This window comes from Dipodomys spectabilis, unplaced genomic scaffold (assembly GCF_019054845.1).
Source record: "Dipodomys spectabilis isolate Male_0828 unplaced genomic scaffold, ASM1905484v1 ptg000046l, whole genome shotgun sequence".
Lineage (NCBI taxonomy): Eukaryota > Metazoa > Chordata > Mammalia > Rodentia > Heteromyidae > Dipodomys > Dipodomys spectabilis.
Genome location: NW_024870723.1, coordinates 10,352,802 through 10,369,340, shown reverse-complemented (window position 1 = coordinate 10,369,340; position 16,539 = coordinate 10,352,802). Strand labels below are relative to the sequence as shown.

At 41.6% G+C, this 16,539-nt stretch overlaps 1 protein-coding gene across 1 annotated transcript in view; it reads left to right on the top strand.

Annotated features, from left to right (window-relative positions):
• The first annotated feature begins 297 nt into the window (after nucleotides 1-297).
• Nucleotides 298-16,539, top strand: part of Dennd1a (DENN domain containing 1A) — a 480,539-nt gene continuing 464,297 nt past the window's right edge. Inside the window, 1 exon segment of the mRNA XM_042678648.1 lies at nucleotides 298-519. Within this exon segment, the coding sequence (XP_042534582.1) occupies nucleotides 503-519 (17 nt within the window). The 5' untranslated portion in view covers nucleotides 298-502.

Here is a 16,539-nt window from a genome sequence, read left to right as displayed (position 1 = left end):
CCCAAGTTCTGGCAGGCGCGAGTTTCAAGAAGCGAGCTGAGGGCAGCAAGCGGGTGAGAAGCGTGGTCCCCGGCCCCGCCCCGGCCCCGCCCCGGCCCCGCCCCCGAGCTGCGGCCGGCTAGCTGACGGACGCGCGGTCCCCGCCCCCGCCCCACGAGAGCGGACTACACTTCCCAGCAGCCCCTGCACACGGTGGCGCGGGCGGGAGGGGGCGGTGGTGTGAGAGGCGGAGGGGGCGGCGCGCGCTGGGTACGCGCGCCGCCGACCATGGCGTTCGCCCGGCCGGAGCGAGCACATTAACCCCGGGAGGCGGCGGTGGCGGCGGCGGCGGCGGCGGCGGCGGCAGCGGCGGCGAGGGAGCGAGCCTCGAGCGGGCGGGCCCCAGCCTGAGGGAAGGGAGGAAGGGGCGGGGAGAGCGCCGGAGGGAGGCCGGTCGGCCGCGGGAGGGCGGGCAGCGCAGCGCCAAGCGGGGCCCGCGGGCCCATGAGGAGGCCCGGGGACCATGGGCTCCAGGATCAAGTGAGTGCGGCTGAGCGCGGGGAGGCGAGGCCGGGCCAGGGCTGCAGGCCGCGGGCCGCGCGGGGGACTTGTTGCTGGGACCAGAGGGGCGCCCCGCGTGCCGGCGTCACGCGGGGAGGGGGACGGTTGCCATGGCAATGCGGGGAGGCGCGGAGCGCGCGAGGTGGAGGGGCGCGGGTGGTCAGGTGTCCCCTCCTCACCTGAGGGCGGGATTAGCTGAGGTTACTTGACGCCCCCACCTCAGGTTGACCGAGAGCCCCAGAAAATGGTCAGGCAACTGTTGAGAGGGGGAGTGGGAAACCTCCGGAAGCAAGTCCTCTGATGGGTGTGTTTGGGTCGCCTCTTTCCTCCCTCCCACCCCCCACCCCGCGGGGTTTGGTAGGTCTTGAGAGGTTGCAGCCTGGCTGTTTGAGGCCTGTGGCCGAAGCAGAAGTGGTATGGGGCTCTGGCGGAGAGGAGGACGTGGAGGGCCGGGGGGGGGGGGGGGGGGGGGAGAGGTGAGGGCGGGAGGCTGGATGGCCTGAGGAGAGGCCCTGCCTTCTCTCTCCTCCTCTTTCCCCCTCTTATCTGAGAGTCTCCACACAGACTGGGCCAAAGACTCTGAAGGAAGATACCTCTTGTGTGGTAACTGAGCACCTGATTTTGATAAGTCTTTGGTGGCTTTGTAATCCTTCATTCATTCTTTTTCAATCCCGGGTGGGGACTTAGTTTTCTGTGTGTGTGTGTGGGGGGGGGGGGAGAGCAATCGTTGGCACTTGTAACTTCAGAACTTAGTGAAACATTGTTGCCCTCCTTCGGGGCTGAGAAGTTGACTTTGGAAAGTGCAACTTTTGTGTGGCCAACTTGGGTGTGTTGCTTTGGACTCTAATCTCCCTTCTCAGCCAAGTTTTCTACTGACCTCTCCCTTCCTTAGCCCCAGATCTTGAGATTCTTTATCTCTGATCTCTAACAAATGTTCACTTTTTCTCTGTGAGTAATGAAATTATTTTAGGGCATTTAAAAACAGAGTTGATGCTGCAGAGGCTTTCGATAAAACAGCTTTCCCAGGATACTTTAAACCTTCTTATAGGAAAGACTGTGGAATGTGTTTATTTCAGCATTCTGAGAATTGTACTAGGGAAGTTTAAAAAGAGAAGTGCCTCAAGGTCAAAATCTAATAATTATTCAAACATTGCATCTTGTGTTCAGGTAATGCCATGTAGTGTGACCCTTGCCCAGCCTTGCATTCCCCTGAGTGGTTAACCTTCTCATTTACAAAATGTGTAATATGTGTTGCCCTAAGACATCTGCTAAATGAAATTAGGAAACTTTGCTTATGGAAATGAATATGCAAATGTTAATAAGCTGTGTTCTTGTGAAAATGAGGTGGGGGAGGGGAGTTAGAAGCTTATTCCACACAAGAATGTGATGTGATAGCAAGGTAAAAGTTACGGTTTGTAACATTCCCAAGTTTAAGTCCTGCTTCCAAGTAAGAGCTGTAAACTTGGAAACTTGGAAATACTTCCCAAAAGCTAGTCATAGAGAAAGTGTGAGGATACGCATCTTAACTGAAAAGTTCAGGAACTTGCCTGATGGGAAGCAGCTAGTATTATAACAGATCAGCATTAAAATTCTACCAGAAAGCAGAAGTTGGTGACTAGCTGTCAGATTTCCTCTCTTGCTTTCCACGGTAGCAGATTGACAAATACACTTTTCAAGTATGGTTTGTAGAACCTATCACAGTAGTATCTGAGCCCTTGGGTGAAGGAATTTTCTTTTTCTTTTTCTTTTTTTTTTGGGTCCGGTCATGGGGCCGGAACTCTGGGCCTGGGCGCTGTCCCTCAGCTCTTCAGCTCAAGGCTAGCACTCTATCACTTGAACCATAACACTACTTCTGGCTTTTTTCTTTTTTCTTATGTGGTGTTGAGGAATTGAACCCAGGGCCTCAGGCATACAAGGCAAGCGCTCTACCACTGAGTCACCTGCTCAGCCCCCTGGGTGAGGGAATTTTCTCCAGCATGAAATTGTAGTAAGCATGAAACTAGTATGAAGAATGGCCTTACTGATCTTATAAGTAGACCACTCTGTGGTAGAAACTTAGGCTTGAGAAATATGTTAGCTTGTGAAGCTGAAAAAATATGAAAGGAGAAGGTATGAAAAGTAGTAGTGATTTATAGTGACTGTTGATTATGTAACATTTGCCTGTAGTTAGCAATAGGGATGGACAGTTGGTAAGGAAATTACTTAGGCCCACCCTGCTTCATTAGAGAAAACTGAGCTTTGGCAACTACTGGAAATTCCATTCTGGTAGGACAAAACAGACATTAGCTGAAGATGTATACCTGGTTGAGGTAGAAGATATATGTGCACGATGTATGTAAGATGTATGTATGTGTGCAAGATATGTATGGAGGATGAAGCAGGGGTGGAAGCCAGATAGTTCACTGCTATCCAAGCAGTAGAGCACTGTCCATTTTCTCTTGCTTATCTTGGATGCCATGTGGCATTACTGGGACATGTTGAATCAGATTTGGGTTCAAATTCCAGCTCTTTCTCATGCTAACTATAAAAATTGTGCAGGCTACATCTGTCAGTTTGGGTCTCCCTCAGGGGATTGGGGGGGCTGTCTGCTTTATCTAGGTTGCAGGATTATTATGAGTAGTAAAGACAGTAGCAACATGAATCCCAGATCATATTAGAAATGAAGCAATTGTTTGCTTTTATACCTTCTTATCAAAAGACTAAGAGCATCTGGTATATTGTTGCTAGAAATATCAGAGAAATGGATGTTTCACTTAATGGAGGATAAAGCTTAATGATCAAGGAATTAAAACTGTTAAAGAGCAGGACTTAACATTATTATTAAAAATAAACATTCATTAAAACAATATTGTGTGTAATTGTGAAGCTGGTGTCTTTGGTGTATATGACCAGTGGAAAAGCATGTGTGTTTCTAGGAATAGGTGGTGAGATTTTTTTTTTTACTTGATCAGACTTTGAAGCTAAGGCTGATTTCATACAATCTCTGTTAGGCACTATGGTAATGCTTTACATGAACTAGTTCATCAAACCCTCACAACTGTCCCATGGTGCTCTTAACCACATTTTTTTCAAATGGGAGAATGAGACTCTATAAGCCTAAGTTAAGATACTGTCAGATGCTGTGAGTTTGTAAGCCTAAGGTCAGGAATCCTGTCTTGATGCCAGGTCCCCATTACCCTGGCACCCATCTGTACCCCCAGCCTAGGCCAGGTGTTCCTCATTGGCATTTCTGTGGTCCCTAATGTTGGGCACTATGACAGTGGTCATAGTGGGCATTGAGTTTGTATCTCAAACTCAGTGACTGGTGTATGATTGTTAGGATTGGAAATAAGTTTTCAACTCTAAGACTGAGTTCTTTGATTTTAATGTGCATAGTATTACAAGACCGGTTATCTATGAAAACTTTATTTATTTGTGTTGGTCGTGGGGCTTGAGTCTACCTGGGCACTATCCCTGAGCCCTTTTTGCTCAAGGCTACTACTTTGAGCCATAGCACCACTCCAATTTTCTGGTGGTTAATTGGAAATGAGAATCTTATGGACTTTCCTGTCAGAGCTGGCTTTGAACCTCGACCCTCAGATTTCACCCTCCTGAGTAGCTAGAATTACAGATGTGAACTACTGGTGCCCTGCTTCTATTAAAACTCTGAAAAAGAGTTTTTGTATTTAAGTTTAAGCCATATTTTCCTGCTTTAGGCAGACTTTCCCTTATTTTCACTAAAAAAAATTAGTTTATATGCTTTTATTTGTTGGTTGTGGGGCTTGAACTCTGGGCTTGGGCGCTGTCCCTGCACTCTTCAGCTATTGGAGATAAGAGTCTCACGAACTTTCCTGCCCAGGCTGGCTTTGAATGTGATCCTCAGATCTCAGCCTTCTGAGTAGCTAGGATCACAGGCATGAACCACCGGTGCCTGGCTATTCTATATTCATTTTAATAAAGGAACATTACCTTGCCTCAAACCAAACATGCAATTAACAAAGGAACAAGAAGGTCACTCATAAGTAGATAGTACCTTGGGAACCTAGACCTTAAGCTGGAGCAGACATTTTTCTAGAGGGATGAAAGGAGCAGTGATAAGTGACAACCTTTGACAGGTATGTTTAAATCTTATTAGTGTTTGAGTGATCCTGGTGGATTGGAATGTGGTTAATATGAAGCAATTTAACTGATAATGCAGACACACAGCAGGAAACTGTGGCAGTTTAATATTGTTTGTGGTGACATCCTAGAAATTGCTTCCAGGCACCAAGTACAGGAAGTGGGTTGTAAGTAATAGAAGGAAGTATTCTAAGTGAGTTTGAAGAGACTTGACGTTTATGGATTTAGAGGAAGGCATACTGTAAGATGAAGATGTAGGGACAGGACAGGGCAACCAAACTGGCCTTGTGGTGGTGTTTATTCTTCATTAGCCTGTATACTTCTGTCTCTGTCAAAGTATGGAACTCTTTGAAGTTGGTATCCCAAGAAATTTTATCTGTTCATTCATTTGTTCTGCTACTATCTAACTTAAGAAATGTAAGAATGTATTACACATGTAAAAAATGTTAGCCCTTACTATCAAAATAGGTAGTAGAACTGTGCCTGATGTTTTGTTAAATACTTCGGACACAAAAGTGAAAAGTTTTCTTTTCTTCAAGGCTTCCTAAAGAAGTATACATAAATACACAGTAAAAACACCCCCTGCAGGCTTCTTACTACAACTCCCCAAGTCTAGCAATGAGATGATTGCTATGGTGGCAGTGCAGCTAGTGCCAAATACAAGATAAAATGGAGTAGGGAGGGGTATTCAAGGAAGTGATATTTAAGCTGAGAGATGAGTAAGGGTCTGAAAGAATAGGTGTGGTGGCAGAGAGTAGAGGGAATGGTGTGTATCTGGACATGGCCTACTGGGGAAATAATAGTCCCATTTATTTAAATATTAGGAATTGTGTTGGACATAAGAGCTCATATGGTGAGCAATCCAGATTCATTCCTACTCATGGTGCTTTCAGTCTGGTGCATCTGACAGATAAACTGATTAACAAAGTTACATGGATGTATTATGAAGCAAATGACAGTAAGAGGTGAGAGTGTTTGTCCTATTTTAGACTAGAGTGATGAGGGATGGCTTCATTTTGGAGGTAGCATTTGAGTTGAGACTAAAAGGATAAAGAGGCATTAGTCATGTCAAGACCTGGGCAAAACCTGTAATTGAGGTACCCAGAGGCTTGGAGCCAAAAGAGCCCTGGGCAGATTTCAGGAACTGTTAGTAGGTATGAGGAGTGGACTACAACGCAGAGGCTCGAATGGAAGCAAGGTCACAGAGTTTGAGTATGGTCTTGTAAGTCGTGGTAACTTGAAATCTGCTTTCCTAAGATGTAATTCACATAATATAAAATTTACTTTTTGGAAATAAATACTTGTTACCATTTCCACAAAAGTATAATAGACTATCACTGTCTGATTCTGGAACATGTTCCAGAAAGAAACCCCATACTTGTTAGCAGTTACTCCCCATTCTCTCAAGATTCTTTCAACCTTAGGCAATTCAATTGCTATAGATTTTCCTGTTGTGGGCATTCCATATAACAGAATAATACATAGCCATTTGTGTATTTAGCTGCTTTCATTTAGTGTAATAGTTTATCCATGTTGGAGCATGGGTGAATGTTTTATTACTTTTTATTGCTGAGTAGTATTCTCTGTGGATGTACCACATTTAACTCATCCATTTGTCAGTTGTTAGGTGCTTGGGTTATTTCTACTTTTTCACTTAGGAATCCTATTGTTGTGGGCATTTTGTGTGGATCCAGTTTCATTTTTCTTGGGTATATACCTAAGCATGGAATTGCTAGGTTATTTTTGTTAACTTTGTTTCATAATCTGAGGAACTGTTGTGATTGTTTTCCTAAGTAGCTGCACTTTGTGTGAAATGGTATCTCCTAGTGGCTTTGATTAGGCCCATTAGTTTGTATAGAAAACAGGATCAGAATAGCCCAGAGACAGGCTTCTCAGAAGATATTAAGACTTGAACTGAAAGAAGGGAGACTTGGAGAAGGGAGGAGGAAGTCTCAGAGGAAGAATAGTGAAAGTTATTTATATGACTTGAAAGTGGAGATAAACGCATCTATAGTTGTTAAGTACAGAGAAACAGCCTTGGCTTCTTTTTTTTTTTTTTGGGGGGGGGGTCCAGTCGTGGGGCCTGAACTCTGGGCCTGGGCGCTGTCCCTCAGCTTTTCAGCTCAAGGCTAGTGCTCTACCACTTGAGCCACAGCGCCACTTCCGGCTTTTTTCTTTTTGCTTGTGTGGTGCTGAGGAATCGAACCCAGGGCCTCAGGCATGCAAGGCAAGTACTCTACCACTGAGCCACTTTCCCAGCCCCCAGCCTTGGCTTCTTAACGTAGCTCTGCTCCAGTCTTTTTTTGGATTGCTCTTTAAAGAGCCTATTAACAAAATGCATGGTAGGCTTGTTTCTTGTGGTTGGTTGTACAGTACATACATCACTGCTTTGTGATGAGGCTAGGTTGGGATGTGGTTTCCTCTTCTGGCCTTTTCTCTATAATGCCTTTTCTTTTTCCTCTTTCTAGCACAGTGCTTCCCTTGTAGCCCTCATGAGAGACTGTAGAGAGAGTTGGAGTGGTGGAATAAAAGTTCTTGGAGCCCAGCCTTTCATGACTTTTCTGAAAGATACGTTGGTGCTGTCCTATCATTGTACTTCTTGGCCATTGTGGTCAACTTGTAGAGGGTTGTACTGCTAATAGGAAAGTTGAAATGGAAGGTAAAACTTGGAGTTTTGCTCTAGGAAAACTTGTTTGCATTCAGGCTCTTAAAACTGTTTGGGTTCTTGACTGGAATGCTGGTTACAATTTCAAAGGTTCAGTCTTTTTTCTGGCCCTAGGGGAAGTAATCTCCATACTTACAACATCCTTTTTGCTTAGAAGGACTGTTGGGGCATGGAAAGATAAGCAAGGGAGAAAAACAAAGAAAACAAAATAAAGTTGACCTTTTCTATTCTTACTGGAACTTATACCTGTTTGTTCTAAGTACAGTCATGTGCCCCATAAAGACATTTTTGCCAATGATGCATTAAATATACAACTGATGGTGGTCTCATAAGATTATATTGCTAGTGATGTCGTAGCCTTAGCTTAGTAAATACTGTGATGCTCCTACAATCAAATTGCCTAATGATAATGTCCATTGTCAATATTTCTAGGAATGTTTCAATGTTAAGCAGTGCATGACTGTCTTTAGGACTTACAAATAAAAATAAAAAATGATTAAGCAGGGCACTAGTGGCTCATCCCTGTAATCCTAGCTACTCAGGTGGCTGAGATCTAAAGATCATGGCTCAAAGTCAGCCTGAGTAGGAAAGTCCACAAGACTCTTTTTTTTGTTTTTGTTTTTTGGGTCTGGTCATGGGGCCTAAACTCTGGGCCTGGGCGCTGTCCCTCAGCTTTTCAGCTCAAGGCTAGCGCTCTACCACTTGAGCTACAGCGCCACTTCCGGCTTTTTTCTTTCTTCTTATGTGGTGCTGAGGAATCGAACCCAGGGCCTCATGAATGCAAGGCAAGCACTCTACCACTGAGCCACCTTCCCAGCCCCTCCACAAGATTCTTATCTTCAGTTAACCACCACAAAACAAAGTGATGCCTTAGCTCAAAGTGATAGAGCACTAGCCTTGAGCCAAAGAGCTCAGGGACAGCACCCAGGCCCTGAGTTCAAGTCAACAATAACAACAACAAAAATGATGAACGTAGAAACAAAGAACAAAAAATATGTTCAGATTACGTATGTTTCCACTGAAAAGACAGGTGATATTCTAAGAGTTCTCTTGGAACTTGGTTGTGGCATTTAGAATATACTTTTCTCTTAGAGATACTGTTACGTACCTGTTAAGAGCAAAGGCATTCCACACAGAAGGAATTGTGCCAAAGTCATAGATAAGAAGGATAAGAAGTATAACTGCAATAGTGAATATGTGGATACAGACAATAGGAGATGAACTTGAAAAAAAAATAGGTTATGTCATTGAGACATAGTGCCATTTGGAGGGCTGCATTAGGATTATAGTAAGATCAAATTTGGGATTGCATGTATGTTACCCAGGCAACAGTAGTTCTGAGCAGTGATATCTCTGGTTTATGCAAGTTGACCCATTGGAATGTGAGAAAAATACATTAGAACTATTATTTTCATACCAACCTTAAAATTATTTTTGTTTGTTTGTTTTTTGCCAGTCCTGGGGCTTAAACTTAGGGCCTGGGCACTGTCCCTGAGATTTGCTCAAGGATAGCACTGTACCTCTTGAGTCACAGTGCCATTTCTGGCCATTTCTCCTTATGTGGTACTGAAGAATTGAACCCAGGGCTTCATGCATGCTAGGCAAGCACTCTACCACTAAGCCATATTCCCAGCCCTATTTTTCTGTTTTATAATGCATTTTTACAGTGTAAGTAAATATATGTGTGTTGTATATATAATGCTCAGTCTTTTACAGATAGGAATAAATGGGGAAAATGGGAGCTGAATTATAGTTCTATATAATAGTTTATATTGTTACTTGAAGATCAAGGCTTGAAGTAAGGTTTTGGCAGTGGAAAGAAAAGGGATTGCAGAGAACTTTTAGACAGAATTGACAAGACTTGGTGACTAATTACATGTGAGACACAAAAGAAGAATCAAAGATGATCTGCCTGTGATAGCGAAGGAATATTATAAATGGTGTGTTTGTAAGATGAGGTCTGGTGTACGATGTGTTTGCTTCTGAGAAGACAAAAGAAAAGTTATGTTATACTTAGAGAAGTAAGATTTAAAGTAGACTGGCCCAAGAGAAATTTGTCCACAGCAGATTCAGGAAGTGGGGGCGGGGGGGGGGGGGAGAAACAAGGCAAAAGAACACATTTATTTTTTATTGTATTATAAAGGTGATGTATAGAGAGGTTACTTTTTTTTGGACAATGTCACCCATTCCTTTTTTCTCTCCCAGTTTTTCCCTTCTGTCCAGCCTATAAGTTGTATAGTAAATTTTCAACATCGGTCTATGGAGTACCACTGCTGCTAACAAAGAAAAACAACTTCTGAACTCACATTAGCCACAGGAAAGGTTTTAGGGATGTTGCATTGATCTTGCCTAGGCCATAGGAATAAATGGAAGGAAGGAAACCAATCTAGAGAAGGTACCTTTTGACTCATATGAGCAGTTCTTGTATTCAGGGTACTCCTGGCATGACAGGTGTCTAGGATAGGGATGTATGAATTAGAAATTTGAATTCCGTTGGAACCTAAATGTCATAACGAACTTAAAATTTATATAATATTTCCCTGAGTTCTAACTTTCTGAGCTTCAGATTTCAAAAAAATTCTAGGGGCTGGGAAGGTGGTTCAGTGGTAGAGTGCTTGCCTTGCATACATGAGGCCCTGGATTCGCTTCCTCAGCACCACATAAGCAGAAAAAGCCGGAAGTGGCGCTGAGGTTCAAGTGGTAGAGCGCTAGCCTTGAGCTGAAGAGCTGAGGGACAGTGCCCAGGCTCAGAATTCAGGCCCCACAACCATCAACAAAAACAAAAAATTCTAAAAGGAAGTGAGTAAATGCACCTATAGGGCTATTGGGAGGATTAAAAATGGTGTCATGTCCAGCCTTCAGTGGAGATGTGTGCTTAGCGAATGGCTTGCCAAGGATGAAACATTCAGTCGTCTGAAAAGCTGATGTTAAAAACAAGACAAAATATTGAAAGCAAATGTGTTTCTTTTTATAGTGTCCCTCCCGCCCCATAAAGTATTTGCTTCCTGTTATTGAGGATGTTAGGATGATAGTATATTTTACTGAGTTTACTTGAAGGGTTGAGATCCTCATATATGGCAAGCAGTATCCCTCTTGCTGATTTGGAGAAAGGAAGCCTGAATACTGAGGAAGGTAAGGTAAGCACTCAATTAATTGGGTTTGTAAAATTTAAGAACATTTTATGTCCTCTTTCTCAAAAATGTAAGGAAATTGTGTTCAGTTTTATAAAAAAAATTTACACCAGAATTTGTATATATATATTTACATTTTTAAATTTTTAAAAAAAAAATTTAATTTTTTTGTCAGTCATGGGACTTGAACTCTGGACCTGGGCACTGTCCCTCAGCTCTTCAGTTCAGGGCAAGCACTCTACCACTTGAGCCACAGTGCCACTTCTGGTTTTCTGAGTGATTTATTGGAGATAAGAGTCTCACAGACTTTCTTGCCCAGGCTGGCTTTGAACCATGATCCTAAGATCTCAGCCTCCTGGGTAGCTAGCCACCAGCACCTGGCTATATTTGTTTCTTTTGAGTTGATACTACTAGTCATGCCAGTAACTTTTCTTATGGTGCTTAAAGTTATTATTTTTGTTTTGGCTGTACTGAAGCTCGAACTTATCCTCACGTAAATTTGCTAGGCAAGCACTTCTTGAGCTATACCTCCAGCCCAGAATTATTTTTAACTTTTGAAAAAATTTAAACACCTATAAGACAGAATAATAGTAGTTTAATGAGCATGCCCCTCAACCCCCAACAGTTTAACACTATTTTGTAATGTTCCTAGTTTCATTTGTAGGTAATTGATTATAACTCTCTCTTCTGTGCTCCAGATCTGGGTTATTTTGAAGGAATTCCAGATGTCATATCTCATTTAAGTATGATTTCTATCACTGAAGCAATTTGCCTACTCTTCTTTTTGGGTAGGGTTACTGAATTTTGTGCTTGGTAGGCAGGTGCTCTATTCCAGTCTTTTTGCTGTACTTGTTATGTTTGAGATATTGTCTTCTGCACAGGCATCTGCCTAGATCATGCTTTGCCTATTTTGGACTTCCCATTGTAGCTAGGGTGATAAATGTATGCTATTGAGCCCAGCTATTTGTGTTTTTTTTTTTTTGGGGGGGGGGGGTCCGGTCGTGGGTCCTGAACCTATGGGCCTGGGCACTGTCCCTCAGCTCTTCAGCTCAAGGCTAGCGCTCTACCACTTGAGCCACAGCGCCACATCCAGCTTTTTTCTTTTTTCTTATGTGGTGCTGAGGAATCGAACCCACTACCACTGAGCCACCTTCCCAGCCCCTAGCACAGCTATTTGTTTAGAAGGATTTTGTGAACATTTCTGCTTGGGTTGTTTTTCAAACACAATCCTATCTCAGCCTTCTAGGTAGCTAGAGTTGTAGGCATGAGCCCCAGATGCCTGTCAGTTTAGCCCATTCTTGAACTTCACATAATTGTAATCTTGCAGTACTCAAGTATGTCTATTTTTTTTTCCTTTTTTGGTTAACATCTTGTCTATAGGTCTGGTCTGAATTGTTGCACATACTATGACTCATTCTGTTTCATTGCTATGTAGTTCTATATTATATAACATGGCATAACTTATCCATTATATTAACCATAGACATTTAAGTTCGTTCCCATTTTTGGTTTTCATGAATAAAGTTGCTATACATATCTGACATTTAACACAAATGTTCCTTTCTGTTGGACTTATGCCTAGGATTAGAATTGCTTGTTGAGAGTTTACAAATACAGTTAGCTTTAGTAGATGCTGACAGTTTTCCTGAAATTACATTGGAATTTATACTCCATCAGCTATATGTGACAGTTCCACTTGTTTTATATCTAGCATTTCAGATTGTTAGTCATTAATAGGATGCATTTATAATTTACTTTGATTTTAATCTACATATCCCTGATGATGAGTACTTTGTCATATGCTGTGTTGGCCATTTGTCTATCTTTCGTGACATGCTTGTTCATCATTGCCCTCTTTCACCTGGTTATCTGTTCCTTACTACTTATTTGGCCGACATCCCTTACATAACTGTGTAAGAGTACTTTGGATGTATATATATTGTAGAAAGTCTTGCTGGTCTCCATCTTGCCTTTTACTTGTTTAGTTTTGGTGAACAAATGCTTAAAATAAGTTTTTTTTTTCATTTATTATTATTATTATTATTGCCAGTACTGGGGCCTGCATTCAGGGCCTGTGCACTGTCCCTGAGATTTTTTTTGTGTTTAAGGCTAGTGCGCTACCACTTGCGCCACAGCTCTGCTTCTACTTTTTGTTGGTTAATTGGAGATTAAGTATCTCATAGACTTTTCTGCCCAGGCTGGTTTGGAACTGTGATCCTCAGATCTCAGCCTCATGAATAGCTAGAATCACAGGCATGAGCTATTAGCTCCTGGCTTATTATTACTATTTTTCTGCCAGTCTTGGGGCTTAAACTCAGTGCCTAGGCATTGATCCTGAGCTTCTTTTGCTCAAGGCTATTACTCTGTCATTTGAGCCAGATCTTTACTTCTGTTTTTTTTTTAGGGTGGTGGTGGTGGAGGGGAGGTGGTTTATTGGAGATAAAAGTTTTATGGACTTTTCCTGCCTGGGCTGGCTTTGAACCTTGATCTTCAGAGTAGCTAGGATTATGGGCATGAGCTACTGGTATCCAGCCTATTATTTAAATAGGATCTTTAAAAAAATATCTCTGCCTAACTTAAAGTCATGGATATACTTTTCTTCGTTGTCTTCTAGAAACTTTGTTATACATTTTAAATTTCTGTGATGTGACCCATTTAATGTAGATTTTTATATATGAGGTAAGTAATGGATCAAAGGTAATTTTTTTTCATGTGGTTTCTAGTTTACCCAGTATTATATTGAAAAGACCATCTTTTCCTCATTCAATTGTAATGACATCTTACAAATTGTGTGTGTGTTTTTGTCTTTGGTGTGTGTGTGTGTGTGTCTTCTGTCTGTCGGTTTTATTCTCTATTGCATTAATATGTTAATTACTATATATTTAAATATCAAATCAAATAACTTAATTTGATAGCATATTTTTTCTATTCAGATTGTTTGGACTAGTCTTAAGTCTTTTGCAAAGCCATATGAATTTCCAGAGCTTCACACTCACTAGGCAGACATACTATCACTTGAGCCATATCCCAGCCCAAATTTCCAGTTTTGATTAGAAGTGCATTGCATATCTACATTAACTTGTAGAATTAATGTTCATAATATCCAGTGTTATAATCCATTAAAATTCACATCTCTCCTTATATATCTTTTTTAATCTCTTTCAAGAGTATTTTATAGTTTTTGTTTGTTTTTTTAAAGTCTGGGCCTGGGTACTCTCTCTGAGCTTTTAACTCAAGGTGAGTTAAATCAAGGTGAGTGCTCCACTACTTGAACCACAGTGTGACTTCCGGTTTTCTAGTGCTTAATTGGAGATAAGAATCTCACAGACTTTCCTGCTCAGGCTGCTTTGAACCTCTATCCTCAGATCTTAGCCTTCTGAGTAGTTAGGATTAGTGGTGTGAGTTTCCAGCACCCAGCTATTTTATAGTTTTTAAGGTAGGGTCAAGAACATTTTTTGTTAGTTTTCATAGAATTTAATGTTGTTTATGCTATTGTAAATAAATGCCATTAGCTTTTATTTTCCAATTGCTACTAAAATATAGAAAAACATTACTTGTTTGTATATTGACCTGTATCCTGTGTCCTTACTAACTTTACTTGTTAATTCTAATTACAAGTTTACATATAATTTGCATTTTATGTGTGTAGTCATGCTTTCTGTGGGTAATAACAATTTTATTCTACAGTCTGATTGTGTCTGTATGTGTGTGTGTTTCTCAAGGCTAGTGCTCTAGTGGTTAATTGGAGGTAAGAGTCTCATGGACTTCCTTGCCTGGGCTGGCTTTGAAGCTCAATCCTCAGACGTCAGCCTCCTGAGTAGCTAGGATTATAGGTGTGAGCCACCAGTGTCTGACTACATTCTGAACTTTATGTCTTTTATTTCCTGTCTTATTTCTCTGGAGAAGACCCCTGCTATGATGATGAGTAGGTATAGTAAGCACAGACATGATTCTAGATCTGAATTCAGGAGGAAAGTGTTAAGTTGCTTCTTTTCCAGGTGCCTTATGTCAGGCTGAGAGAGAGGTTCCTGTCCCTTTTAAAATGTTGAAGGTTTTATTATGGGTGGTTGTTGAATTTTTATCAAATGCTTTTTCTTTATCTTTTGTGATGATATTTACTCCCCCCCTCCCTTGGTGATTTACCTATATTTTCAAATGTTAAACCACTCACATTCCTGAGATAAACCTACTGGTGCCATGTTATCTTTTTTGGATATTGCTTCATTTAGTAACTATTATTTTGGTTATTTTATGTTTGCATCTATCTATATATATATAAGAGATTTGGGTATAATTTCCTTTCTTTTTTTTTTTTTTTTTGTCAGTCGTGGGGCTTGAACTCTGGGCCTGGGCGCTGTCCCTCAGCTCTTCAGCTCAAGGCGAGCGCTCTACCACTTGAGCCACAGCGCCACTTCCGGTTTTCTGGCGCTTTATTGGAGATAGGAGTCTCACGGTGTCTCCTGCCTGGGCTGGCTTTGAACCTCGATCCTCAGATCTCAGCCTCCTGAGTAGCTAGGATTACAGGCGTGAGCCACCAGCGCCCGGCATAATTTCCTTTCTTATTCTTATTTTGAAATTGTTATGTTGACCTTTTTTAAATGAGTGCTCTTATGTTTATCTTTTTCTATTTTCAATTTTTCTCTTGTAACTTTTTGTTCCTATGTAGTGACAACTGTAATTGTAGCTACTTAGGAGGCTGAGTTCTGATGATTGCAGTTCAAAGCTAGTCTGGGCAGGAAACTCGGTGAAGCTTATCTCCAAAAAATTACTTAAAAAAAAAAAAGCTGGTAGTGGTGTTATAGCTAAAGTGGTAGAATACATGTGCTTGCCTTGAGCAAAAGAAGCTCAGGGACAGCGCCCAGGCCCAGAGTTCAAGCCTCAGGACTGGTTTAAAAAAAAGAATGCTAGTTTCCTGAATCACATTTCTTTATTCCAGAGACAGATTCTCCAAAGACAAGATGTTCATTTCTTATTCATTTGTATTATTATTAATAGGCCTTTTCATTTTTCATGTGACTTGAGTAGAAGATCTCTGTAGATTTGTTCCTTGCCACAGGTGGCACTTAGGCACTGTTCTTTGAGCCTATGGGTGATAGTAGAGCTTCTTTGTTCTGTAGCTGAAGAGCTGGTGTATGTTCATTGTTTTGTTTCCAGTTGAATTCTTAGTTAAATAGCAGGTATTTGCATTAATGAAGTAAAATTTATTTCCCCACAGCTTGATATTATTATTTTAAAAGTTATTTAAGAAATTTAGTAGCTAATAGCTTCTCCCATCTATTCAAGTGTGTGTGTGTGTGTGTGTGTGTGTGTGAGAGAGAGAGAGAGAGAGAGAGAGATTGAGAAAGACAGAATGAGAGAGAACACCTCTCTCTCTTCTTGCTCTTCCTTGGTAACATACTCTGAGAACATAGTATAGTTGGAGAATGTAAGACAGGTAGAGAGGGGAAGGAGAGAGGGAGATAGCATGAATATATGTGGCATTGAAGGGCAAGAAGAGGGGAAGTTGATGGTAAGTTAATATAGTAGAAGACAGATAACCAGGGCTGATACTTTCTTTGCTCTTGAGAGCCCATATGTCAGTAAGAATTGTCCAAAAGTAGTTTTGGAAAATGTGAAAGTCTATAAGACGGATGAAGAATATAGAATTTGTAGCTGGGTCATTAGAGAAACATGACAGAGCTTGGATTGAAAATAAGGCAGTTGGGCTGGGTGCTAGTGGTTTGTGCTTGCAATCCTAGCTACTTAGGAGGCCAAAATTTGGAGGATCACAGTTTGAAGTCAGCCTGATCAGAAAAAATCTGCAATACTCCATCTCCAATAAACTAGTAAAATGCTACACTGGGAGTATGGCTCAAGTGGTAAAGCCGTAGCTCTGAACAAGAAAGCAGAGTGAGCACTGGTAGTTCACGTTTGTAATCTTAGCTACTCAAGAAGCTGAGATACGGGGATCATAATTCCAAACCAGTTTGGCAGGAAAGTCCAAGAGACTTATCTCTAACCACCCTAACCCCCCCAAAACCTGGAAGTGGAGCTGTGGCTTCAGTGCACTTGTCTTTAGCAAAAAGCTCAAGGACAGCATCCAGGTCCTGAATTCAAGCCCCAGTA